The sequence below is a fragment of the Notothenia coriiceps genome, unplaced genomic scaffold, assembly GCF_000735185.1.
Source record: "Notothenia coriiceps isolate Sejong01 unplaced genomic scaffold, NC01 NC01_scaffold00037246, whole genome shotgun sequence".
NCBI classification, from domain to species: domain Eukaryota; kingdom Metazoa; phylum Chordata; class Actinopteri; order Perciformes; family Nototheniidae; genus Notothenia; species Notothenia coriiceps.
Genome location: NW_011369947.1, coordinates 25,430,028 through 25,456,508, shown reverse-complemented (window position 1 = coordinate 25,456,508; position 26,481 = coordinate 25,430,028). Strand labels below are relative to the sequence as shown.

The 26,481-nt window shown below is 41.2% G+C and overlaps 2 protein-coding genes across 2 annotated transcripts in view; both read right to left on the bottom strand.

The window, feature by feature from the left end:
* Positions 1-698: 698 nt before the first annotated feature.
* LOC104966551 (disco-interacting protein 2 homolog C-like) lies at positions 699-19,038 on the bottom strand. The gene is made up of 9 exons (XM_010795735.1): positions 19,030-19,038; positions 18,822-18,970; positions 18,252-18,319; positions 17,910-18,096; positions 4,667-4,724; positions 4,520-4,594; positions 4,003-4,177; positions 3,083-3,206; positions 699-2,688 (listed from the first exon to the last, which is right to left on the bottom strand). Exons 1-9 carry the CDS (start codon positions 19,036-19,038, stop codon positions 2,436-2,438), a joined length of 1,098 nt encoding a protein of 365 aa, XP_010794037.1. The 3' UTR covers positions 699-2,435.
* Positions 19,039-19,286: 248 nt separating this feature from the next.
* LOC104966550 (low-density lipoprotein receptor-related protein 1B-like) overlaps positions 19,287-26,481 on the bottom strand; it is a 91,502-nt gene continuing 84,307 nt past the window's right edge. Inside the window, exons 16-18 of the mRNA XM_010795734.1 lie at positions 20,581-20,721; positions 20,177-20,311; positions 19,287-19,624 (exon numbers count right to left, since the gene is read on the bottom strand). Coding sequence (XP_010794036.1) covers positions 19,287-19,624; positions 20,177-20,311; positions 20,581-20,721 — 614 coding nt within the window. The remainder of the gene's footprint in view (positions 19,625-20,176; positions 20,312-20,580; positions 20,722-26,481) is intronic.

Below are 26,481 nucleotides of genomic sequence, written 5' to 3'. Positions count from 1 at the left end.
TGTAACGGTGGTAGACTCACAGGGAGAGAGGGGGGGGGGAGGGGCTCCAACAAGCCGTGTAGGACAGAGAGTGAATACACATACTATACAGAGATGCTGAGAAACCAATGTGATTTTGGAAAATTGCATAATATAATTATAATATACTATCCTAGTAGACCTCAACAATGGAATTGTGATCAGTAGAAATGGCCATGACATGCGACCTTTAATGAATTTTCCACATACTTAAACACTTTTTTTCGCATTTCTGTACATAATATAGTAGGACTTGGTTTTCAAATGGGGACACTTTACAACTCAATAAATAATAATGAAGTTATATTAAATGTGATTAGAGTCAAAGTCCCAGATTTGAGGAATCTAAAAGCAGAACCGATATAAAAATGATCTAAGAAGAGAAGTCTCTGGGAAAGTTTTTAAATGCCATTTTATAATGTGTATTTCTTAATGTTTTTCATTTTTGTAAAGCACTTTGATTTATAAAGCACCTTTCAACCTTTATACATAGTCTATGCTTTATAAATCAGTCAGACCCGCTGCGTATCGACAACAATAAATACACAACATCCCATTTTTTATTGTCAAAATCGTTGAAATATTTATTTAATTGAAAGACTTCATGTCAACTCAAACAAGACATTTTTAAAACCTTTAAAAAAAACATACTGGGGGGGGGACGACGACATACATCTCGCTGATTAAAGAAAGAAACAAACGGTGAAGAAAGTGCTTTTTTTTCTCGTGTTGAAACTAGAACATTCTCGTATTTCCTGCTAAACCTCTCTCCGCTCTCCACTTCCTGTTTTCAGTCTTTTATGTCCTGCCGTGACATCTCAGTTCGAGCCCTGATTGATCGGTCCGTGTAAAAAATAAGACGGACTTTTGACTTTTTCGATATTTACAATCGTAGCGGCTGCTCGCCTTCCTGCCGTCCCTCTGACGAGTTGCTGAGGATTCTTTATTTTAATGTTCCTAAATTAATCCTGCTCTGCATGTTGGTCTGTTTGAATGGAGGAGTTTCATTTTAGAGATGGCATTTGCTCCCTGATAAACACGACATATGAAGAGTTCTGATCCAAAAATATAATAATATCTGAAAAGTGACATTAGTATAATATTCCTCTGCCATCAAAACACATCTCTTCTTTGAAAACGGCACATATTTGTATTCTTATTTTACTTATAGAGGTGTTTTTAGTGATGTCACTGTGTTACGGAGTCAAAATAGAGGGAGAAGAATATTTCAATTTTTTCTCTGTGATGTTTTGGATTATAAATTCATACATAAAACATATTTTAAAATGTTTAAGATACAACGGCACTAGTTTTTTTGGGCTGGGCTGTAAACACTGGTATTTGTCATTTAAGGGCAAGGATGACTTTTCATATCTTTCCTACTTTTTATTGTAAAAAACTGAACTTCTAAAGACTTAATATAATACAAGAGTTGGTTCAGATTTCTTCATGTGGAATAAAACTCATAAATAGGTTTAATTTCACTGATTTAAACATTTCAGACCAACATGCAGTTCGACCTGTGTCTTTATTCTTTGAATCCCTAACGTTTAATATAATCTATAATTATATATATTTCTATTTCCCCGTCCATGAGTGTGTTTCCCTCCAGATAATACAATGCTTTTTAGGTGTTTTTTTGTAATAATAGCAAATATTCAAGAGCAAAACATTCTTGAATGTCTCATCGTAAACTTCTAAAAGAGAAACAAAATAAATTAAATCAGTTTCTTTTTGTACATACTTACATGATATGAAATGATGTGTTGTTGAACAGTAACTGGAGTTAAAGGCTGCAGCTGTTAGCTATTAGCACACTGACCTCCCGCTGAAACGGGACGGACGGTTCGGAAAATAATAAACAAAGTAACGTTTACAAAACAAACAAAAACAACAAGCTAGCATGAAACAAGCGTGTCGTACCTCATCGTAAAGTTCGCTGCGACCCGACCTTCGTATCAAAACATACCCCGCTCTCTGTGATTTGATAAAATATCATCTATGCCACAGATGTTTGTTTTTGTGTAAATATCAAAAAATAGCCTGACTTTTTTTTATGTTTAAAGAAAAAACAAACAAGCAAATACTTGAACCGAACGCAATTTAAAAACCAGAATCTTCGTTAGCGATTGTCCTCTTCTCCGCCTCCAGGATTGACACTTATTTCGGGTAAAAAAAGGAAAGAACTTTCTTGCTTTGAATGGAGTTTGCTGCACATTTTTGCATCCTTCAAAATAAAAGCACGGCCTGAGCGCTAATACAACACAACCACTGGATTTTTGGGAGCTAAGTTGGCAGCAGCACGTAGCGACGAATCAGCGTAAAAAAAAGTCTGACTCCGGTTTTTTATAGTTTCAGTCTCTGGGGCAGAACTTCTTTTTCCTTTCCTCCGCCTCCATGTTGTCCACCAGGGGGCGCTACATGTTGTACGCCACATATATGGGGTCCAGCTGGTCGGCTAGGAATCCGTCGCGGAGGTGCATTCGCTGCTTTTCGCCACGGGAGTTGATGGGGATGACGCCGATGTCCACGACCACGACAACGCCCACGATCAGGTAGTGCTCCTCCAGAACCACGTTGGTTACCAGGGGCACGAGATCCAGAGCCTCGTGCTCCGATCCGTCCAGCTCCACCACCACCACCAGCAGGTTGGTCCAGGTGAACACCGCGCTGAGGAGGGGAGAACAGGGAGAAGAAGTCAGTGGTATAAGAATAAGTCCTAAAACCCTAGGATTGAGTAGGAAGTCAATGTGTTTTCTGTTGTTAGGGTGGAATAAGGTCTGTGGTTAACACAAGCTGAAGAGATTTTTAAAATGCGTAACTAAAATACGTGAGTAAATACCCCACTGGTGAATTTAAAAACAGCGGTTGCTAACAAGTTTCTAAATGAGACAACTAAAAGTCATCACGCCCAACATTAGCCTCCTTTAGCTTAGCGGTGGTGACGTGAAGTCATGTGACCCGCTGTAGTTCCTTTATAGCCCAACATTAGCCACCTTTAGCTTAGCGGTGGTGAGGTGATGTGAATTTGAAAAGTGATAAAGTATTCTCGGGTGTTACTCACCACTCGGTGATGCTCTTGTGCGTCCGGATGACGGAGGTCTCGATGTCGATGGGATGGTAACGCATCCCTCTGAGCTCCATGGCCTCCTCCAGAGCCCCGACCACGTACAGAGCATCGTGTCGCTCTGCACACACACATTTATAGGTTATACATTTATTACCATGGTTTCTGACTTGAATTTCTTTAAAACCGGTCAGCTGAAGCTCATTTGCACTATGTACATCATCTTTTTATATATATCCTGCTTACTTGAAGTCAACGGTTATTTTGTGGGGTTTCATTTGTAATTATTGAGTGTTCTTGTATTTTAATGTGTTATTTTAGACCTCGGTACTTTGGGAAACAGTGTTTCGATCTTTCTGTGTGTACAAACATATTTTGAGATTGACAATAAAGTTGACTTTGACTTTTGACTGGAACTCTTTACCCGTCCATATCATTCAGGAACATTCTCATGTACAATTCAAAAGGTTGCTAAAAAATGTTCTCAGTATTATAAAGTAGAATTGAACTGTGCCTGTGGCTATTATGTACAATTATTAGTATTTTTTGTTTGGCCTTATGATGGATAAAAAGAGATGACCATTTTAGTTTTCACTTCATGTAGCATTGTACATTGCATGAAATGATGAGCTGTTTTGTTTAATGTATGTTTGACAGTGTGTGTGTGTGTGTGTGTGTGTGTGTGTGTGTGTGTGTGTGTGTGTGTGTGTGTGTGTGTGTGTGTGTGTGTGTGTGTGTGTGTGTGTGTGTGTGTGTGTGTTGTGTGTGGTGTGGTGTGTGTGTGTGGTGTGTGTGGTGGTTGGTGTTGTAGGTGTGTGTGTGTGTGTGTGTGTGAGGACCCCAGGAAGAATAGTCAATGCTCATGCTAGTGCTAATGGGGATCCTAATAAAGAATGAGAACAAGTCCCCCTCCTCACCCCCGCTGGCGTCCGTCAGCTCGGTGCGCCGCAGGAACCCCAGATACCCGGTTCGAGCCCAGAGGGTCTGCGTGTCTCCGAAGCTCAGCCTGGAGTTGAAGTGGTCGGACTGCAGCGCCTCGTCTCCGTACACCGTGAAGTACCCGCTGGAGTTATGGCCGCTCTGCACCCAGATCTGGAGACAGAGGGTCAGAGCAGGGGAGGTATTTAAAACGTTTATTTAATTATCTAATTTCATGTTATATTATGTTATGTTTTATTTTGTTTTATTTTATTCATAATTTCTTTCTTTATTAAGCATATATATATAAATATTTACATATGTTTTTGGTTTATTGCATCAATGATCATAATCACCTTATACTGTATATAATATGATATGTATTAAATTGGCTTTTTTGCTTACCCAATACTTTTGGTACTTTAAGTATATTTTGATGCCAATATGCAGGATTTTTACTCAGAATTTACAAGGGGGAAATTATTACTTCTTTATTTAACATTTTTGCACACGTACCTCTCCCAGGTGCGACTCTCCCATTGGTCCTTTGGTCTCTGGGTTGGCGATGATGATCCGGACCCCCGGCAGGATCTGATCAGAGAACAAACATTAATATTTAAAACATTCAAACATTTTAAATACAGAAAATAAAAAACAACTCACCTTCCCAGACTCCATGAGAGGAAGGCTGTGAGGAGACCCCCGCTCCACCAGTCTGACCCTGAGGAGGGGACAACAAGGAGAGGACTCTTTAAAGTAGAGACACTACATACTGATATACACCTGAACATCAGCAGGAGAGGACTCCTTTAAAGTAGAGACACTACATACTGATATACACCTGAACATCAGCAGGAGAGGACTCTTTAAAGTAGAGATTCTACAGACTGATATACACCTGAACATCAGCAGGAGAGGACTCTTTAAAGTAGAGACACTACATACTGATATACACCTGACCATCAGCAGGAGAGGACTCTTTAAAGTAGAGACACTACATACTGATATACACCTGACCATCAGCAGGAGAGGACTCTTTAAAGTAGAGATACTACATACTGATATACACCTGAACATCAGCAGGAGAGGACTCTTTAAAGTAGAGACACTACATACTGATATACACCTGAACATCAGCAGGAGAGGACTCTTTAAAGNCTAGCACCCTCCAGCGCGTCACAGTTTTGCCGCTGAGAGAGTGTGTGTGAAGCGAGTAAAAATCTAGCAAATGGAGTCGGACCAATCCGTGGAGCTCCTCTCACACACACTCTCTCAGCGGCAAAACTGTGACGCGCTGGAGGGTGCTAGTGGAGCCTCGCAGATGGGGGTGCTGCAGCAACCCCCCTTCCTGCGTCCATGGTGCTCAGGCTGAGTTTCGCGGTGTCTCGCAGACCCCACGCAGCAGCCAGGAAACAACACCAGTAACCCAGCTCACACTGTCCGCTCCTCGAGCCTCAAAGGGCGGAGCAGCGAGCCCCGCAACGTCCCGCCAACATTACTGGTGTCATTTTTTTGGTTGCTAACAAACGCCATTGTAACAGAAACACTGCTGTTCCGCTGTAACGGTGGTAGACTCACAGGGAGAGAGGGGGGGGGGAGGGGNAGCAGCGGATTTGCATGTTTCTGGTCGTTTGTTCCAGATATTTGGAGCATAATAACTGAACAATGCTTTTCCATGTTTAGTTCTGACTCTGTTCTGTCCCCAGAGTCAGAACTAAACATGGAAAAGCATTGTTCAGTTATTATGCTCCAAATATCTGGAACAAACGACCAGAAACATGCAAATCCGCTGCTTTTAATTGAACTATTCATATCTTATTATTATTATCTTTGATTTTTAATGACTGTTTTTAAATTCTATTTTCTTAATGTCTTTCATTTTTGTAAAGCACTTTGAATTGCCTTGTGTTGAAAGATGCTATATAAATAAGCTTGCCTTGCCTTGCCTATGAAAGTGGTGATCATTTGTTGAGTTACAAGTTCTGAAATGTTGTTTTGATTTTCAAAAAAGATACATTTGCGAAACATAAACCCTTATTTTGTGCGAAGCCAGGTTTGTTTTGTTTTATTCTGTTGTCATATTAGTGTTAAAGATTTTTACAGAGGAACTTTTAGATTGTTGTATTACTCAAGTGAAAACAGTGTTGGCCCTTACTTTTAGAGGTTAATAAAAGCACAAATAATCACAGCACATCAGACAAGGATAAAAGCTTGCTGGATGAAGATTTGTTCAATGCCTGAAGGAAAATAGGCTCACTGCGGGACACAAAGTTGGATCAACATAAAAAATAAATAACATTCAAAGGACTAAAGAAACTATTTCTTGCTGAAGGTCCTATTCTGATCGAGTACAGAGAAGAACATTTAATTATTGTCAACCCATGCTGCACATTTATGTGTGATGTGTGTATCTGTATGCAGCTGGGGGAAAAAAGAACTCTGAAATAAATAAATTACTGGTGAATCACATTGAGTTTAATGCCAGTCACAGCATGACCGTAAGCTCATTTCCTGTGCTACATTACTTTTTTTCATTATTTGATCAGTGAAGCCCTCTGAGACAAATATGATTTGTGATATTGGGCTATATAAATAAACTTGAATTGAATTGAATTGAATTATCTGTATACATAGCTAAAATTACATAGTGACACACTAAAGGAGATATTTTTCTTATGTGAATTTGAGAAGAGCCCTATTTAAGTATATGATTGATATCATCTTCACAGAAGTAATTATTTTACCCTGAAGAAATCCCACCAAATCAATGTGGAAAAAGTATTCATATATTTTACTTCAGAAAAATTACCAATATCGTACTGTATTTTTTATTAAAGAAGACATATAATGCTCATTCTCAGGATCATATTTGTATTTAGTGCCTCTACTGAGCCCAGTCTGCTCTGATTGGTTAGCCGGCCGGCTCTGTTGTGATGGCTTTACATTGTTATTATGGACAATTGATTTGGAAATTACATTCAATTTCAGTCCAAACACTTTGAAGAAAGAGAATATGAACATAGAGAAAGGTTAGAAACTATTTGGGGGGGAAATAACAGTACAATAAAGAGAATTGTCTTAGTTAGGTATACTAAATGTATCCTTCCATAATCCATTAATCAAACAAACTTTGACAAAGCTGTTTTTTCCCCGCCATCGATTTACAGTAAATCCCTTAAATCGTTTTTTACACTTACACTTACCAAAAGACAACTTGAATGGTATTGAAAGGTGAGTTCACATAATGGAAATCTACATAAGTGGAGCTTAACTTTACAAGCCACTTTTGGACTGCAGGAGTTTTTTTTGGAAAAAGAATGAGAAATTGGTGCCGAGCCAAAGTATAAAACAGAGGAGCCACTGGAGGCCTCTGACAACTGCTTTAAGCAACACAGAGCTGAGTGTTATAATGGAAACTCATGATGAATAAAATGCATCCGGAAAATAAGAAAAGTGGGTCTTTGGGAATGTTTATTTTCTTAAATTTAACATTTTCTATGACGTGAAGGGCGGCTTTATTTCCTTAATATTTGACACACGTAATTGGAAAAAAATCATCTTTACTTCCTCTTCCATAAGAATACAAAATCTATGACTAAAGCCCAGAAACTGACTTTGTTTCATGTTATTCCTTCTCTTTTTCTTTTCATTTCCTGTAATCTCTTAAATGCCAACTTTAAAAATAAAGGTCAAAACATGCCCATTGAAAATACTTTAAATACACCCTCCATCCAACTCATTATATTACTGTCATATAAAGCAATATAAAAGAAGACTCTAAAGTGGTCTTTTTTTATTTGATTGAAAACAAAAGTATTATCTCCATTTTCAGTTTCAAATGGATTTTTTTATAGTGGCTAGCCTGAATTAAGCATAATGTGTTTACACTACATGTATAAAGATAAAGGAGATCGAGTTATTCACACACCTTTTGTAAACACGCAGGATCATTACTTTTTATAATCCATGCCCATCCCACTCCTGGATGAGTTGGCATGGGAGAGGACAGCTTTGAATGTCAGGAGGTGGAAACATAATGTGCAACAAAAGAGGTGGAGCTCTGTTAAACGCTGGATTCTGGGCACCTATACTTCACTGGTAGAAAAAATGAGTCAGTGTGCGAATACATATTTGTGGTACGAGTGGTGATTAATAGGGTCGCCAGTGGTCCTTGAAGTTTGACGAGCGGTGTGCAAAACAAAGAGCTGCAGTCATGGTAACGGCGTTGCCAAGGGAACAAACCCAGCACAGCCATCCAAACTAAAATACTCAATTATAGGACAAGTGCTTCAACTAGTTTAATTTTGATTGGTAAAGGTACAAAAATAACCTGCTCCTATAAATATCTCTTTGTGTCCACTTGAAAATAGAATCATAAATACGTAATCTGATAAAAGGTGATAAAAGAACACACATGAGAGTAGAACAACATCTGGTGTGTATTATTTCATCACATGACACCCTGTGAAGACAGCATGGACTTGAGCCACGCACAGCAAATAGTAGTGACTCACCTCTGTGATGTAAAGGCACACGTGTTTGCTATTAGTTTACATTTCCAGGGAAAAAAGAAGTAGAGCCTGGAGTGATGACTTTTCACTAAGGTTCCTGTGTTGCCGTCCTTTTGTTTCCTCATACAGATCGGATCACATGGAACATACACCCTAAATTGCGTACAGGTATGCATGTGGGAGGATGTGGCGCGGTATTTATGGGTATTTCAATCTCTTACCCAATTTAGTCTGGAATAGGTTGACAGAAAGACTGAAAAACTGATTCATTTTAAAGCTGCATTCACATGATACGCTCTTTAATGACAGCGAAGTAGGGCGCAGAGCCTTGCGTAAAAAACAACCAGCTAGTTTTAGTTTTTTTCTATGGTAACCTCCCCTGCTACCTTGCACTGCTTAGCATAGCTGTTATCTGATTGGTTGTGGGTCAAAACGTCAGTGGTGATCGAGATTAAAGTTGAAAAATGTGAACTGCCAATGCAGCGCTAAGCAACAATTTAAAATAGTGCGCTAACCGAGGGTAGCACTTCAGCCTAGTGTCTTCCCCCTCTTCATACTAACGCAACAGCAACATCAGCACAGAGCCATTTTACAACGTGTCAAAGCGACTTAAAGTGGACCTATTATGCTATATTGGAAAAATATATTGTAGGGCCATACCTATACAAAACATGTCTGTGAAGTTTGTTGCTTAAAATACCAAACAGTTCACCCATTGTAGCCATGCCTCATACTGCTCAAGCTCCTCTTTTGCAGGTCTGTTGCAAACAGGCTGATTCTGCTGCTAGCCACGCCCCTTTGTAGCGTCACGCAGCTTTCCCCTGCTACCGGGAGAAGCTCAGCTAAACGCTGAGGTGATTAAATGCCATGTTATGCTCCTAACCACTAACTATAATTACCGCTTCTTGGTTGTATGCCCCCGACACCCAGACAAGCTGCAGTTTACATCTGTGTCTTTCCAAAAGGTCATAACTTTTTCCTTGTAACCTATCTGTGTGAATTTTGAAATATTGACATATGAATTATCAAGTCATAGCCCAAAAGCATCACAGTGACCTTCGACCACTTAAATCTAGTCAGGTCATCTAAAAGTCCAATTGGACATTTTAGCTAGATATAATGAAATTCCCTCCAGGTGTTCCAGAAAATGTGGGTTTATGTACATGGTTCAACAGGGGGAACAGTGACCTTGACCTTTGACCTTTGACAAATTATAAACAACATATCCTTAAGGATTATGTCCGTCGACATTTTTGTCAAATTTGAAGAAAATCCTGACATTGCTTAAGGATCAAAGAAATTTTTGAGGTCAAAGTTCATCTCAAAGTACTCTGGAAAGAGCAGTGACGAGCCAAATGAGATTAATAAAGAAGACCAATAAGCTTGTTCTTTTTTATTTCAATACAAGGATTGCTGTAGCTTTTCATGAACTCAACCGACAGTTATGAGGTTAACTGATGCATAAAACAATTCCTCAGGTCTGTTTTTATGTGAAATACAAACAGGACACTATAGTATGATGGAGTTCTATGGCATCCGCATGACTTAATGAGAAATAATGGGGAGCACATGTGGCGATAACAGTGTGGTGTTCGCAGTGACGAGATAATTAGGTTTGCGGGAAGGTCATCTTTGTACTCAGGCACTCTGACAAACAAAGCGGGCCATGTGTTTATTGATCTATGAGGAGCAATGACTGCCTAAATATCAGTGTGTCACGTTCCGGGTATCAACAGCAGGAACGTGCACACAAGTTTTAAGAGACTGTTGTTCTAGTTTTAAAATTACTGCACACTGTTAGTGAAAGTCAAACATAAGCCTAGTGCTTAAAGTAACCCAGTTTAATATTAAAATGCACCTTTCTCTGCATTCATGCACTCTGTCATACAAGTGAATTTGTCTGCATGTGCATTTGGCACGTTTCTGACGCACTTCTTTTGTCTTGTACATCGTGTTATGTGTATATAATCGGTGTTCTACAGTTTTGCATTTGTGACAAGTGTTTGTCCACCACTTTAAAATCCATACTGCTTCAATCAATGAAAATCTGCACAAAGATTATAGGTCAACCCTTTGAGAAACTCTATGAACAAGCCTACTGTAATAAAATACTGAGGCTTGCTATTTTAATTGGAGATATAGATTCACACCATTTAATAAAGTTAGACTGAAGCCCCCTGTTCTGCATCAATCAACCCTAAAATCAAATAAGTTAATTCCGAGATCAAATGTACCATAAAGGATCTTGAATCTTTTTGTCTTCAGGTATTGTGATGTACATTAAATGTTTGTTCCCTTGTGGTTGTATTGTAGGCGTTAGGCGACCAGCCAAGTTGCAGATTAGGTCCCTTGCAGGTCCAAATAGTCACCACTTCATCAATTGATCCTATTAAACATTTGTGTTCTCAAAGATAAAGCCAGAAGTTGTGTGAGGCCACACTGACATTTAACGACTTAAAGTAGTCCAAGTGGACGTTTGTTCTTTATTTGAAGAAATTCTTCAGGAAAAGGCTGTTGTGCACCGTCAAAAGTGCTAAGTCAGTCATGTTTTATGTTGTTATTTGTCATTCTTGTATTGTCTTTCACTTCCTGTTTTGTTTTGTCACTCACTTGCTACGTCTCATTCCAGGTTCCTTGACTCCCTATATNAGTCCTCTCCTGCTGATGTTCAGGTGTATATCAGTATGTAGTGTCTCTACTTTAAAGAGTCCTCTCCTGCTGATGTTCAGGTGTATATCAGTATGTAGTGTCTCTACTTTAAAGAGTCCTCTCCTGCTGATGTTCAGGTGTATATCAGTATGTAGTGTCTCTACTTTAAAGAGTCCTCTCCTGCTGATGTTCAGGTGTATATCAGTATGTAGTGTCTCTACTTTAAAGAGTCCTCTCCTGCTGATGTTCAGGTGTATATCAGTATGTAGTGTCTCTACTTTAAAGAGTCCTCTCCTGCTGATGAACTTGAGTCAATCCGGTCTCAGTTATTCAGTTTAACACGATATACAATATAGATATTTTACATGTAGTGCTCAATCCAAAAGGTTTTCCCTCAGAAGAGGAAAACAGCCTGTTAAACACTAGCGTACGATAATCACTATAAATTCACACGTAGAAAGTCAAATCTGCTGTTTTCGTTCATGGTGGTTGTAGCGGCTAATCAAAGAAATAAAAATAGAGACTTAAGTTAAACTAAAACTGCTGCTGGGGTACATCTGATCCCTTAAGTTTTGTAAATGGAAAACATTATTTTTATTTGTTAGTTTGTCCAAAATAAGACATTTTGTTTTTGGTGGAAAAAAAGGATCTGACTATAAATAGATTTTTGGGGTGGAAATCTGAAGAAAACAAATCAGAAAGAAAATTCAATTTAATCTCCGAATTTTTGGGAATTATTTTTTTTTTTATAATTTTATCATTGAGTCTTCCAGAAAAATTAATAAAAAATTATGATAATAAATTCAGAATTCTGGGAAAAAAGTCAGAATTCTGAATAAATTATTTTCTGGGGAAAAAAACTAAATTAGTTTAAAACCTTTTTTTTTTATACTGAGATTAAAGTCAGAATTCTGTCATGTATCTAACTTTTTGTAATAATAATTTTCTATACTGAAGTTCACTTTAATGTAAAGTTTAACACAGACTTCCTCTCTGTTTTAAATACCTCCCGACTCAATTACATGTTTGCATATTTTTATCGTTGCGTCTTCTTCATTTTCCGTTTCTGCTTCCACACAATGAATTATATTTCACGTTTTTAAAGCCGGTGCAGCTCACTTTATTTATTCTTAATTAATTTAATGATTTGTTCTCCCCCCCCTGTTGTGTTTCCAGTGTTATAACTGTGAGGAGGAGGCCATGTATCACTGCTGCTGGAACACCTCCTACTGCTCCATCAAGTGTCAGCAGGAGCACTGGCACGCCGACCACAAGCGCACCTGCCGCAGGAAGAGATGAACAAGCCCCGCCCCCTCACACCTGTACACACAACGCCATTGGCTCCCTGAACCCCTCCCTCCCTCCTGTTAGTCAGTGTCTACCACACACACACACACACACACACACACACACAAGATTCTCAACTACTTGCCTTCCTGAAAACTTTGTGTGAGACGAGCAATTTGTCCCCATTTTTTTATTTTATTATTTAACGTACCCCATTTTAATTAATTTTATACCAGATTGCTCCGATGCAGAGTATGATAATGATTTTTTTTGGGGGGGCGGGGGGGAGCGTTCCTTTCTTTACTGAAGTGCTAACTTTGAGAATGTGTTATCTAAGTGTGTAGTAACGGACGAGCGTATACATTTTATTACCTGGATTTTTCAAAATCACTTTTCTTACTGTAAATGCAAACAAACACACCGTCGATATTACAATACAAACTCAAAACAACACCGTAAGTACTATCAGCATCAAACTAGCTCCGCTTCCATTCGGGAACATTTTAAAAATATCTGCGTAAGATACTGATTTGGCTCATAATATAATTTAATTAGTTTTTCAATGAAACGGTGCATAGCATCTCTCCTATGATTTCTACCTACCTTCTTATTGGGAACAGGGTTACTAATGTTGGCCTTAAGAAAGACGCCGACAAATAAATCTTCCATGTATTATTAAATTATAATATAATTATGCACATTTTGAGGCTCTTTATTCAAGTTGTTACGAGTCAAATATGAGAAAAAAAAAACGTTTTTAATTGGTTTTAAACGAAGGGAAATGCAGAGCAATCTCCCCTGAGCTGGATCTTGGAGAGGTCACATGACATGACAGTTTTTCACACTTTGTTTCCCAAAAGCTTGCCAAAAAAAAGACATTTTATCGATCCTACCTACGACCAGGTCCTCGTCCTCAAACTGAAATCATTCTGTATATTTTTCAGATTTCCGTGAGTCATTTTTCTAGTGATTATTTTATTTTTTAACCCTTTCACTGCGTTGCTGTAGTTGGTGGTCAGTGCCTGTTTTTCTCCTTTTCTCCATGCATGTTGATAGCGTCATCCTTTCATTACGGTAAACAAACAACAACAAAAAGCTTGGTGTTTGATAAGCAGTGACGACGGATGGACCAATATAAAACTTTATGCAAAATGTGATCAAACTAACCTTTTTCTACGGCTCTCCCTGCGCTGTTTAAACACGCCGGGAAACCCTCGGTTTTTTAAAAAGGGGCAATTAAATTGTCCGGTTTTTCTTTGAGAAGTGCGACACACTTTTAAAGTCTGTTTCCTCAGTAATGAAGACTGACTGAACGGAGGAAACACTTCACTTACTCTGTATAGATCGCTTTTTTTTTTACACACAGATGGCTGTTAATAAACGTGCTTCTGTCGACATGTGACAAATAAAATACCGTAAATCCTCACGTAGTGGGAGGAGCTTCTTTCAACTCCAATCAGATTCATTTGACTTCAAATAAAAACTCATCAAATGCCACACTACGTACTTGTATACTAATACACTATGTACTATGTATTCATTGTAGCAGTACTGCAGAAATGGAGTAAAAACGATCCATGAAATAGACAAATACCTTTGCTAATCATGTTGTGCCAGAAAACAATATTTCTGTTCGTCAAAAACTGTAAAATTACTCAAATAATATGAAAATGGTGTCGAATAGAACGACAGACGGACGGCTTTGGCTTTTTACGGAGCTCCGACGTCACCGAAGCCATTTTTATATTATATTTATATATCTGATATACTTTTTACTAAAAGAGTGTGTACTGTGACGTAAACATGCATTACTGTTTAAAACCAACAACATGTTTTATAACTTATATTTCAACATTATAATGCAAATGCTCATTAACTTCAAAATTATAAAGCAATAGTTTTTTTCATGAACTTAATAAATGCTTGAGATATTCCTCACTATAGCAGCTCCTCCGGTTCCTTAGTTAGAGCTCTGACTAATGATTATTACATGTTTTTAATGATCTATTCATTCATTTAACGATGTGTGTAATGGCAGTTAATTGTGAGTAGGATATTCACGTCTTTAAATATCCTGTTTTATCCAAAAACATTTTTATAAAATCTCTCCTGTTTCCTTGAAAGGCTTTTATTATGAACTTGTTCACAGGGACTACTTTCAGTGGCGGATGAATCCACATGTGGTGCTCTAATGAGTGTGTGTGTCAGCAGGGCAGTGTGTGAGGGGGCTTTTTGATGAGTTTTTAATGGGTTTGAGTGGAAAACAGAGCTCTAAGGCACGACAACATGTGTTAAATCAAGCTTTAAGTCACACAAAATACTTGTTTTGGACAAATTCTACGTATATTTGAGTCCCTAAATAAGATTTTAATAGTGAAAAGAAAGGACTTCTATCCTAAACATTACGGTAACTAAAAAAGCAGCCCACTCTGAGGATTTACGGTACCAGACTTCTCTCTCTTGAGTCTTTTTTATTTTTTGGAAACTCATTTAAGTGTATCACTTTAAGATGTAATTGTACAGTTTGACCTCTCTCTGTTCATCCCGCAGCTTCTGGTTTAATACAATGTTCCTCCTCTATCTTCATCATCATCATCATTGCACTACATGTAAATAAATCCTCCTTCATATTATATTGTATAAATGGATTCACAGATATCTGTTTCTCCTGTGTTCACAGACGACTGTTAGTTCTAGTTTTGTACAATGTACAACCGCTTATCTCTGAGATGTGTCACTTTCTTTCTGCATTGTTTTTAATTAGTTTTGAGTCACACACACACACACACATCTAAACTGCACCTTCAGCTCACACACACATCTCAAACCCAAGCAAAACGTCGATTTAAAACCTCCCTTTTCTGTCGAAGGTGACACATTTTCTATGACAGCTTTTTATATTCGTCCATCCAGCCGTTTTAATAAAAAGAGAATAGGTCTTGGATGTCATTCCTGTTTGTTTTTTACCTGCATGAGTAAAGGTGTGTTTCTTTCGACTCCTTGAAAAAAAGACAGCAATATGACAATGACGTTTATACATTTTCTGGAACTACAGTCGAGCTAAAAGTGGTTTGAATCCCTCAAATTGGACTTGTTATGGTCTTTGTTCCACATAGTACCGACTGTGTGTAAGTGTGTGGAGTCAAAGCAGAATAAAGTTTCCCCGCCTCATCTTCTGTCCATATGTAAACTATTAAATGTGGTTTAACACTTATTTTCTATGCTCCTGACATTTCATTTTGTTTTGATGCTTTAGCTAGCAATATGTATATAAATATATTCTATGTGCTAACATGGAGGAAATAAATGTATCAACAAGTTTCTGAGGCTCCAGTGTTTCCTGTTTCTGAAGATCAACCGTTCAGACTATCATTCTGTTTTACCATAATGTGACTATTTTATTTGACGTACTATTCAACATACTGTCTTATAATCTAATCAATTAATAACATACTATACTTTGACTTTTTTTGTAATTGTTCACATACGTTACACTTTCATTTTTACATTTCTAGAGGTACTACTGTATACGATGACTTTTTTTAATAAATTCAAGTGCTATCGGAAATATTTATCATATTTTCCCACATACCATTTCCTTCGACATACTTTACTCTAAATGTTTTTATATATTCAACATACTTTCACTGTTTTCAAACCCTTGACCTACTATGCTATGCTTTTTTCATAATTTTAACATACTTAACTATTTTTTTCATATTTTCATCATACGACTTATTTCACATTTCAAGAAATACTATACTAAGGCTTATAAAATAAAAAATGCACATACTATGGATCTTTCTCGAATTTTCCGACATGCTTTGACTTCTTTTCAAACCTTTGACATACTATTCTATGACTTTTTTTTAAAGGTCCCATGTCATGCTTTTCCGGTTATTACCCGTCCCCTTGTGTGTTATGAAGGTTTTTCTGAATGTAAACGGTCTGCAGTGGATCGCCGGAGCTGTTAGATTAACATTAACATGCTTATTGTAGTTGTAAGTGCACTGACTTGCGGCCTGTAGCACCGTCCTTGATGGAGCATATGTGTGGGCTGGACCTGTATTTTACAGGAAAGGAGTGAGCAGAGAGNCTATCTATCTTCTATCGATTAGATTTATGATTCGAAAATTATAAAAGTAGGTTAGATAAATGCACGTTTTGTTGAGTCGGATAATATCCACATGTCTACCCTACTTTTATAATTTTCGAATCATAAATCTAATCGATAGAAGATAGATAGCGTTAGTGATGGCAAAATTAAGCTTTGAATGAAGCGTCGAACCACTTGGACAATTGTGTCGGAAATAGGTTAATTTCTCGAAGCTTCAGTTACAGCGACCTCTCCTGGCGAAGTGCAAGGCTGCAGTGGGTTTAACGTATCTTTGCCTTGAAAAATATTCGATGCACGCAGCACACACACACACTAAGACTGAATATCATGTTCTATTTGCAATTAAAGATTGATAATTGTGTGTATTGGGTTATTGAGAAGAGACTAGAGAGTGCTAGACATTTTTTTGGGTGGAGAGGGCCTTTTATCAGTCATTAAAGTATTAAAGTTGAAAAGCAATGATTAAAAAATGAACTCTTCCAGGCGTTGAACCAGCTGCGCGGAGGACAACGTTGCATCCTGGCCGCCGGCTCTATCCACTTGACTATCTATTCTTTAAACCATTGAAGTGTTTTGTTCACAACTTCTCCACATTTCGAAGTGTTTCACGAGTCAGAACGACCTATTTTTCTTCCTGGCTTGCTCTATAATGATCCAATTAAAATGCAATGCCAACAACAACAATTCAACAGCAACAACGCAAACTACGACAACAACCCACACATTGCTTAGAGCGGTTATAAAGTGTTGAAGCGCTCAAATTTGAAACTGTTTCAACCTGTCACCTGTCAGAATCGAGACGAGGCAGTGCATTGAATCNAATTGGGTTCATTGTGGATAATAATGCAAATTGCATGTTTTATCAAGATAAGTATGTGAGCAAAGCTCAGAGTATACCCTACCGGCAGGTAGGCGGCCTCGTTTTTGTCCTTCGGTAGTTAGAGTAATGCGGTTAGGACTAACCCGTCCCACTAAAACTGCCAAGTCGCCAAGTCCCTTAAGGGGGGGGATTTCATCGTAACCGCGATCGGCGTGAGGCATGGAAGAGGCGATGGCTGTTGGTGCTGAATCCTGCGAAAAAAAGAAAGAAGAGTGTGGTTCTTCTATCTGCAATTCTTCCCCTATAGTTGTGTGGTCAATAAAGAAGCCATTTATTTAGGATGTGGCAGAGAAAAGAGGAAACTCTAATTGCTGTCCAACCTCTCCTAAAAAAAGACAAAGAGCTGTTGCGTGGCGATGCTCCGCAGGAAGGGTCAGCGCTTACGCTTAAGTTCTACCTGTGCAAGAGAAGGGAGCTGGTGGTCCCTGGTCCTTAGCTCGAGCCCCGAGACGCCAGACGCACCCCACTTCTAAAAAGGCCTGGTGTCTGCGTGGGTGGTTGCCAGACGACAGGACGAGGCCGACCGTGTGTACGGGTCCTCCGATAGGTTGTGGCGCGCGAGTAACCGCCACCCCGTAACACGGGCAAAGGTGGCACTTCTCTGAGCGGCTGCCGCCAAATCCGAGCGTGTTTCGATCGAACAGCGATCCTGATGGGACACAGAGACTAAAATGGCGGGCCTGGCCTTAGCCCGGTGGCCCCGCAGGCCGGGGTCTGTCTCTACCCGGGACCGTTGACACAGCCAGGACCCCGAGTAGTCGGGTCACGTCGACGGTCTTGGCTTAAGGGGCGCACAAGTCCGACCCCTGAGAACCGCGGCATCCTGCACCGGCTCGCCCCGGCTGCGATAGGTCCGACCCCGAGGGGGCGACCTAGAATGTTACCAGAACGGGCGGTCTTCTACAGGACCCTCCAAAGCGATAGTGCCTCTGCTTCTCACCTACGGAGACCTAAGGAGGGCAGGCTGAGACTACTCGGTCCTTCTGTATGCCAGATAGTACAGTAAGCCGAAGTCTGGCGTTGCCGCCTAAGGCATCCGAACGGAGAAGGGCCCGCTATCCGTGTGGTCGAAGCGGGACAAGACCATACCTGGCGGTCCCGACACACAGGTCGCACGCGCGGTCTGATCTGGTAGGGTACGGGCTTTCCGGTTCCTTCTGGAGGTGCCAGGCAATGCCTCCTTTTAACGGGTTCGTTCTCTCCTGTTTTCTCGTTCTGAGGACGGCCAGAAGGGCCTCTAACAACCTACTCCCCACAGCACAGAGCGACCTCCTGGCGGGAAGTCCGTTGTCCGCGGGTAGGTCCCGCAACGGAGGAGGGATCTGACGCTCCCATAACCTCTCGCGCAGCCGGACGAGGCGGTATGCGGCTTACCTTTGGTGACAACCGTCGAAGTAGGAGGAAGGCTCCCTACCGCTGATGGGTGCACGTCCCTTGGGGTGCGACGGCTGTTTCCGCCTGGCCAGGGTCAGTTGGTCTGACTGCCAAGGATGTCTTCGGCGGTCGTAATAAGGCCCCCGAAACTTGTAAAAAGGAGCACGATTGGGCGAAATCGGTTGGCCTCGAAGCCGAATCTGATTACCTTGCTCATTAGGCCTGGGGCGTCTCAATACCTCGCTCTAGCGGCGAATAGTCTGTAAAGACAGAGGCGCAAGTTTGTGACGCGCACAGCAGGTCCGGTGCCCTACCGTACTACCCCTTCCATACCACACGTCCTTTTTCGATCTACGAAGTTGCCAGTGGTTATGAGGTCTGCCTTTCTCTCCCTAAAACCGCCCTCTTCACGGTAGCAACGGCTCCACTCAAAACCCCTAGACCCGCCAGGCAAGATCGTCCTTCTCACGCCTCCAGGTCTTCTTCCTTCCTGCTCCGGGAGTGGAGACAGCGACACCTCACGGCGGTCGTCGGCCGCTCGACCAAGCGGCGTTCAATCGGAGGTCGACGAGCCCCAAATTTCATGGTTTGTCTCCCAGTGTTCGGGAAAGGGCCAGGGGTCGGGTCCGTCCTCTGCTCCCGCTCAACGGGTCTTTTAGAGGCCAAGGGCCGCACGTCGGGTCCGCGTCGGTTCGGGGTCTCAACCAGCCGGTCGTCATAGCTCCCTTCCTCTTCGCCGCGGACTGTCGTAACGGAGAAGGGAAGGGAAGCCCACTGCCTCGACCTTCCAAAGGGGTCGAGGTCTACACAAAAGGGGCGACGGAGCGTCTCTACGGAGTTGGGCGGTAGGAGTTCCTTGTTTTTTGTACACGTGATCATAACACAGACAAAAGAGCGACTGCCGTAGGGTCCGGAGTCGGCCCTCCGCGTCGAGTTTTTGTAAACTTTCTTTTTGTTATTTGGTTGTTTGTCGGCGCGGTAAACAAGGGAAAAAACTCTCGTCAATGCTCGAGAGAGTTTCTCGCTGTTACTTGCCCAGACAATTCCGGTGCGGCGGTGCGCGTACGCGCTCCTCCCCTCACTTGCCTGACCCCGACACTCCCGGCGTGGTGGAGTGCACGTCGCGCTCCGGCCGACCCAACACTTCTTGCCGTGGCCAGGACAGTGCGCCGCGCTAAGCCGACCTTACACAGCACCACAACCACCGCGCCGCGCGCACGGCGCGACGCCACCTGACAGTTTAGCCGCAAATAAATAGTTAACCCAACAGTCCAATGTTTAAGATAATGAACTATTTATCACATTTCCTTTAACTGTTCAAATGGGAACAAAGAATAAAAGTGGTCGAACATTACCTTCGCATTGGCCTGTCTGTTGGTTCCTCTTAAAGCCGTGTTTGCACTGGCATGTAGCATTAGCATTCGTTTGGTTGCAAATTGCATCCTCTCCACATGGATTTGTTTTCTTTCCACATACATCTCCGCTGGAAACTACAAATAACGACAGCACTTTGATTACAAATCCGTCCTCTGTTTCTTAAGACACCTGCTGAGTCTATTCTTTTGATGTGCAAAAGCCGAAAGGGCAGCGTCTTCTTTCATGAAGAACACAGCACACGTCAAACACCTGCATGCATATATTACCATAAATAACAAAACATCACAGTCAAAATTAGAAGATTGCCAAGCTGCTTGATAATGTCATGGCGACATTTCCATCTCTTCCGAATGCTTCTTTGAGGTGTTTGTGCTGTACTCACAGGCTTTGCAGTCTTGTTCGTCCGAGCCGCCATCGCCACAGTCACTGAACATGTCGCACTGCAGCTGCATGGGGACGCAGCGTTGGTTACCGCAGGTGAACTCTGTCTTCCCACAAGGCCGAGGTCTTCCAGCGACCTCCTCTGCTTCAGTACACAAGGTCGATTGACAAGAAAAAAAATATTCAAATGGAAATATGTTTCTTTCAGTTTCAAGTGATATTTAATTAGAAGATGAAATGGTGACGGAGCTTTATAACTCTCATTACACTTTAGTTTGCTTTTCCGAAAATAAATGTGTGTCCTTAATTACCTTGGTTACTCGATTTTCTTTGTAAAGCTTTTAAACCGTGATGATTAGCAATTAATTTGTAGTTGTTTTCACAGAGAAAGCTGTATGATTTTTGTTGCTTCATTATTTATGAATAACTTTAAAAATGTTGTTTTAAGCCAACAATTTATTCAAACTTTCATCTTTCTTCATTTGACAATCACCCCAAACACAACAGAGAGGAGAAGGGGAAACAACAAAATGGAGTGTGAGAATGAAGGGATGGATGGAGGCCAGAAGGGAAGTGAGAGGTAATGGAGTGAGCTAGGAGATGGATGGACGTATCAACGGAATCAGAGAGGAAGATTGATTGGGGACAGAAAGAATGAAAGAGTGAAAGATGAGAGAAGTGATTTGTCCAATCCTTTCAGGGCTGCTGGGTTTCATCGTTCACACCGGGCTTGTGTGGGGCATGCTGCCAGCAGTTATGCCTTTAGGCATATCGTAGAAAGTAAAAAAAACGTTTTGCGACAGAAAATCTCACTGAAAAAAAAAGATTTTTAGTTCACTAAATGATTTAAAACGCAGCCTTTAAATCTCTCAATTAGGCACAGTGGCAGGTACACCCCCTGCCTTCCATTTGTAAGCCCTTGAGGTGATGATTTCAACACATGCAGCTAGCTATTGGAGTAAGAGAAGAAATTAATGCAAAGTTGAATCACAAACTGTATGATTGTATGATTGCCTGTGATACATGTATACAGTATATCCAGTAAAAGACTCAAATCAGGCCAATAGTCTTCTCCTACAGTATATTCGATTATATATATCCGGCCTAACCATTCAGCCTGTGTAGTCTTGCTGTATGAAAGAATAGGAAATCTCCGCCCAATGATCATCTGGGATTTTCCAAATGCCGCCAATAAACCCCTTACTGTAAATGCCTTGGATTCCAATCCAAGGGGTGCCATGTCGAGATAACACGCATATAAACGTCAGTTGGGCGATGTCATCTAGGGTTAGGCTTTATACAAAATTGAAAATGGATTTTTCAAACAATACGTGTTTTTTGTTTTGCTTCAAACAGCAGCAGCTATGAGTGAAGTGTGTGTGTGTGTGTGTGTGTGTGTGTGTGTGTGTGTGTGTGTGTGTGTGTGTGTGTGTGTGTGTGTGTGTGTGTGTGTGTGTGTGTGTGAGTGTGTGTGTTAGTACAATAGCAGAGCAGCTGTAGCAACCACAGTTCCCTGAGTGTGTTTTTGGTACAACTGTGGTTACAGGGACCTCCTGCATTACACCACCCTAATGTCAAGGGCTTCCCGAAATACTTTTGATTAGTCGTGCCATGCAGATTTTAAAGAAATGTATCGACCTGGTCAGTGTTTGTACCAAGTGGGTACAACATGAGCATGAAGGGCCGATGTTAATGCTACAGTTTTAGTTGAATGCAACACTTATTTAATGCTAGTTCGAAAAATGGCTCTCAACCCAGGGGTCATTGATTAATATATTGAGTGGCCATGAGATGATAAACAAGTTAAAAAAGAACGATAAAAAAGATGATGTGAGTTAAGCGGCAACATACATTTGAGTCTTTCACACTACTGTTCAATTATTATAGGCAATTTAGGGTTTTTTAGTAAGTAACCCTTTTTATTTGTTGGGGTCCTGCACTAAAAATGGGTTGAGCAATTGCTTTAAGTTGCAGTTTACCATCAAGTTTAGCTTTTCAGTTCCTCTTTCTATCAGAAACCAACAGTGGTTATGGGTTGCCGTATTCTGCCCAGCCCCAAAAAATGTTTTAACATTGCTCTAGACCAGGGGTGGGGAACCTCCGGCCCCCGGGCCGTATTCGGCCTGCGAGACAATTTGATACGGCCCTCAAGGTAACACATGCAAAAAAGAAAAAAGATTAAGAAATCTAGACCGCAAAATAATGAAACAAGCGAGTGCCTGTTTTTCCTGGCCAAGGTCAGGGTCCTTGAACACAACACGAGCCTAACGTGTCATCACGTGGTATATGTCTCGTCTGACAGGGGTGTATTTCTGACGGAGAGCACCAGAATGCCGCTCCGGGCCAGGACTTCACAAATGTCAGTACCCATAAGGAGCCGTACACATGCCGCAGTTTTTGCGTGGCTGTGTCTCTTAGTTGAAAGCCCAGTGGCGATCTGTTCATCTGTCATACTGATCATACAGTCAATAACGTTGTTGTTATTGGCATCTGGTTAGCTAGCTATGCTAACGAATATAAGAAGCTTTTTCTCCAACCAGTGAGGTAAAGGCACATCTTTATATGATCATTATAGTTATAAAAAAATAAGAGAATAAAGTAAACAGGTATAAAATACTATATGAGAGTAAAAAATGTTTGTTATTAATAAACAAGAATACAGTTTAAAAGGGGAGTGATTTGTAAAATATCCATAAAGAAAAATGAATCTGCTGTTGTTTCATATGGGTGTTGAGAGATGTATCCATAGAGCTCCTAATGTTGCTCTCAAAGTGCACCAGATTGATGCTTTTAACTTCAACATTTAAAAAAAAATCTTTCCACGGGCAGCATGCCCCCCGGACCCCCTAGAGGGGAGGTTAGCTCCCCCCCCCCCCCACCACACACCTTAAAAAAAATTCATGTCCATGGGATAGGAAACTAATACAGTTGCACACATCTTGTGTCAATATCTTCTGTTGGTGGTGGTCCATGCCCACGAAAGTCATGGGTAAGATATCTGGGATTATAGGAGGTTGCTTTTTCTTTGCACAGGCATGAAAGAAAGGGCCAATGAACTGGGCTGTGAATTTAGTATTTTTAATGCAAGTCAATCGTTTTTGTTCGTCCCTCGGGAGGATGGTTGAAAAAATTGAAATTGGCCCCTTGAGAGGGAAAAAGGTTCCCCACCCCTGATCTAGACAGATTGTGGGGGACTAACTTTGTAAAGGCGCTTCAGAAAGAACTGGGAGACTGCTCTAAACCAGGCTTTGACAGAAAAGGATCCAGGATTCCCTGGGCTTCACTGAGCAGTCAAGTGGCTGTTCAATCCCCCATAGGAGCACACTTTGGAGGGAGTGTGGCGCAGTGGACTAGGTGCGTTGGTGTTGGTGATCAGGGGGAGCACAGGTTTCCAAACCCACTGCATTCAGCATGTCGGTTGTGTCCCTGAGACCACTTCACCCCAATTGCTCCTGTGGGGATTACCTACAAGATATTGGGAGTATTGGTAATGTCGCTTTGGGATAAAAACGTCTTAAGTAACATTGTAATATCAGGCTGACCTGGCAGTGGGGTTTGAACCTGTTGGGCTCCCCTGATCCCAACACCCAACCGCATTCCACTGCGCCCCCCACCACTCCTCCAAAGTGTCTCCTGATGGGGGTTGAACAAGCCACTGACTTGCTCAGGACAGGGAATTTCCTGGGGATCCTTTTTTGATTCAGGCTGGGTTTAGGAGGCAGTCTCCATTCTTTCTGAGAGCGCCTACCAAAGGTTAGTCCCCACAATCTGTCTAGATCCAGGGGTGGGTAAAACCCTTTTTCCTCTTCAAGGGGCCCATTTCAATTTTTTCAACATCCCTCCGAGGTGCCGAACCAAACGATTGGACCCTTGCTTAAAAATACTAAATCCCACAGGGCCCATTCATGTTTGGCCTTTCTTTCATGCTGGCAAAGAAAAAGCAAACCTCTTAATCCAGATATCTTACCCATGACTCGTGGAGCATTGCCACCACAACAGAAAGATATGGACAACAAAGATGTGGTCAACTTTGTATTTTAGTTTCCTATCCCAATGTGGACATGATTTAAGTTGTGTGGTGGGGGGGAGCAAAACCCTCCTCTAGGGGGGGTCCGGGCATGCTGCCCGTGGAAGATTTTTTTAAAGTTTGAAGGTTAAAAAGCATTTCAATCTGGTGCACTTTGAGAGCCAACATTAAAGAGATCTATGGATACTTCTCTCAAATCCATATGAAAAACAGCCAGATTCATTTTTCTTTATGGATATTTTCAAATCACTCCCCTTTTAAAACTGTATTCTTTTATTAATAACAAACATTTTTCTCTCATATAGGTATTTTATAAACCCCTGTTTACTTTATTCTCTTATTTTTTAATAACTATAATGATCATATAAAGATGTGCCTTTACCTCACTGGTTGGAGAAAAAAGCTTCTTATATTCGGTTTAGCATAGCTAGCTAACCAGATGCTTAATAAACAACAGAAGTTATTGACTGTATGATCAGTATGGGGACAGATGAACAAGATCGCCACTGGGCTTTTCAACTAAGGGACACAAGCCACGCAAACTGCGGCAAGTGTACGGCTTCCTTACGGTACTGACATTTGTTGAAGTCCTGGCCCGGGGAGCGGCATTTCTGGGCTCTCCGTCAGAAAAATACACCCCCTGTCCAGACGGAGACATATTTACCACGTGATGAACGTTAGGTCAGTGTTTGTGTTCAAGCCCTGACCTTGGCCAGGAAAAACAGGGCACTCGCTTGTTTTCATTTTCTTGCGGTCCCTAGATTCTTACATATTTTTTCTTTTTTTGCGTGTGTACCCTTGAGGCCGTATCAAATTGTTCTCGCGGCCGTTATACAGCCCGGCCAAAGGTTCCCCACCACTGGTCAGATAGTTCAGAATTGGTCCTCTTCCACCATGAAAACCGCTTTGGCGTTTGATGCAGGAGTCAGTATCTAAAGGTACTCGCACCCTCCATATGAATAGCTCGACTCCACGAAAGCAGGTGATTATTACCCCCCCACCTCTTCACATGGCTCCACCTCTTTTAACCTTGACGGGTTGAAATAGTCATTCCCACATGAGAGGAAGGTGGGAAGGTCTGGCCCACACGGGGATCTTTCAGATAAGTCAGCCATTTTTTTGTTCTCCCACACTGCCTGCATGCGTTCTACCAAAAAACCCCAAGCCTTTATTATTATTCTTTGCAGAAGAAGTTGGCCAGAGGGTAGCTACAGTAGAAGGTTTCAGCCTAGTTTGGAGAGGGCATGTGGTTTCCCTCCCAAGAAGTGTCCGACCTGCTGATGGATATCGCGTAGGATAGGTTCGGTAAAATGGTGGGACGCTTTTTTGAAGGATTATTGGGTTCTGAAGTTTATTGGCATTAGCACGATTTTCTTATGCGTTCCTCAATCCGTGAGGGATACCTTCATCCCAGATAGGATCAACTTGGCGTAAAGGGGGCTGGTCAGCTTTAACAGGGCTTTTTCCTTTCCTTAGCAAGCCCATCAGCTCTGGATTCAAAGTTTCCGCTCTCTGTTCCGTAGTGAATGGATGGATTTGCTCTGCTTCCTACCAAATCCTCCACAGGATAGTCCTTGTTGTCTTCTGGTGTTTTGGAGGCAGGTCCTGTGTGGCTTTAAGCTCTTTGATTGAAAGCCAGGTCTTTTGAGTTTCCAAACAACCAACACCCAAGCTCTCTTTAGATTTTTCCTAAGAAGAGTAGTTTCAATGAGGTCGGTGGTGCACAGTTACTTATTTCAAACTATTAACGAGATGTCTCTGGAATCATTTGAGAGGATATGGCCAATGATCCTCTGGACTTTAGGCCATCACTTTCTCCTTTGACACGAAGCAGGGCCACTTCAACCATCTCGTCTCCAAGAATGGTTCAATATC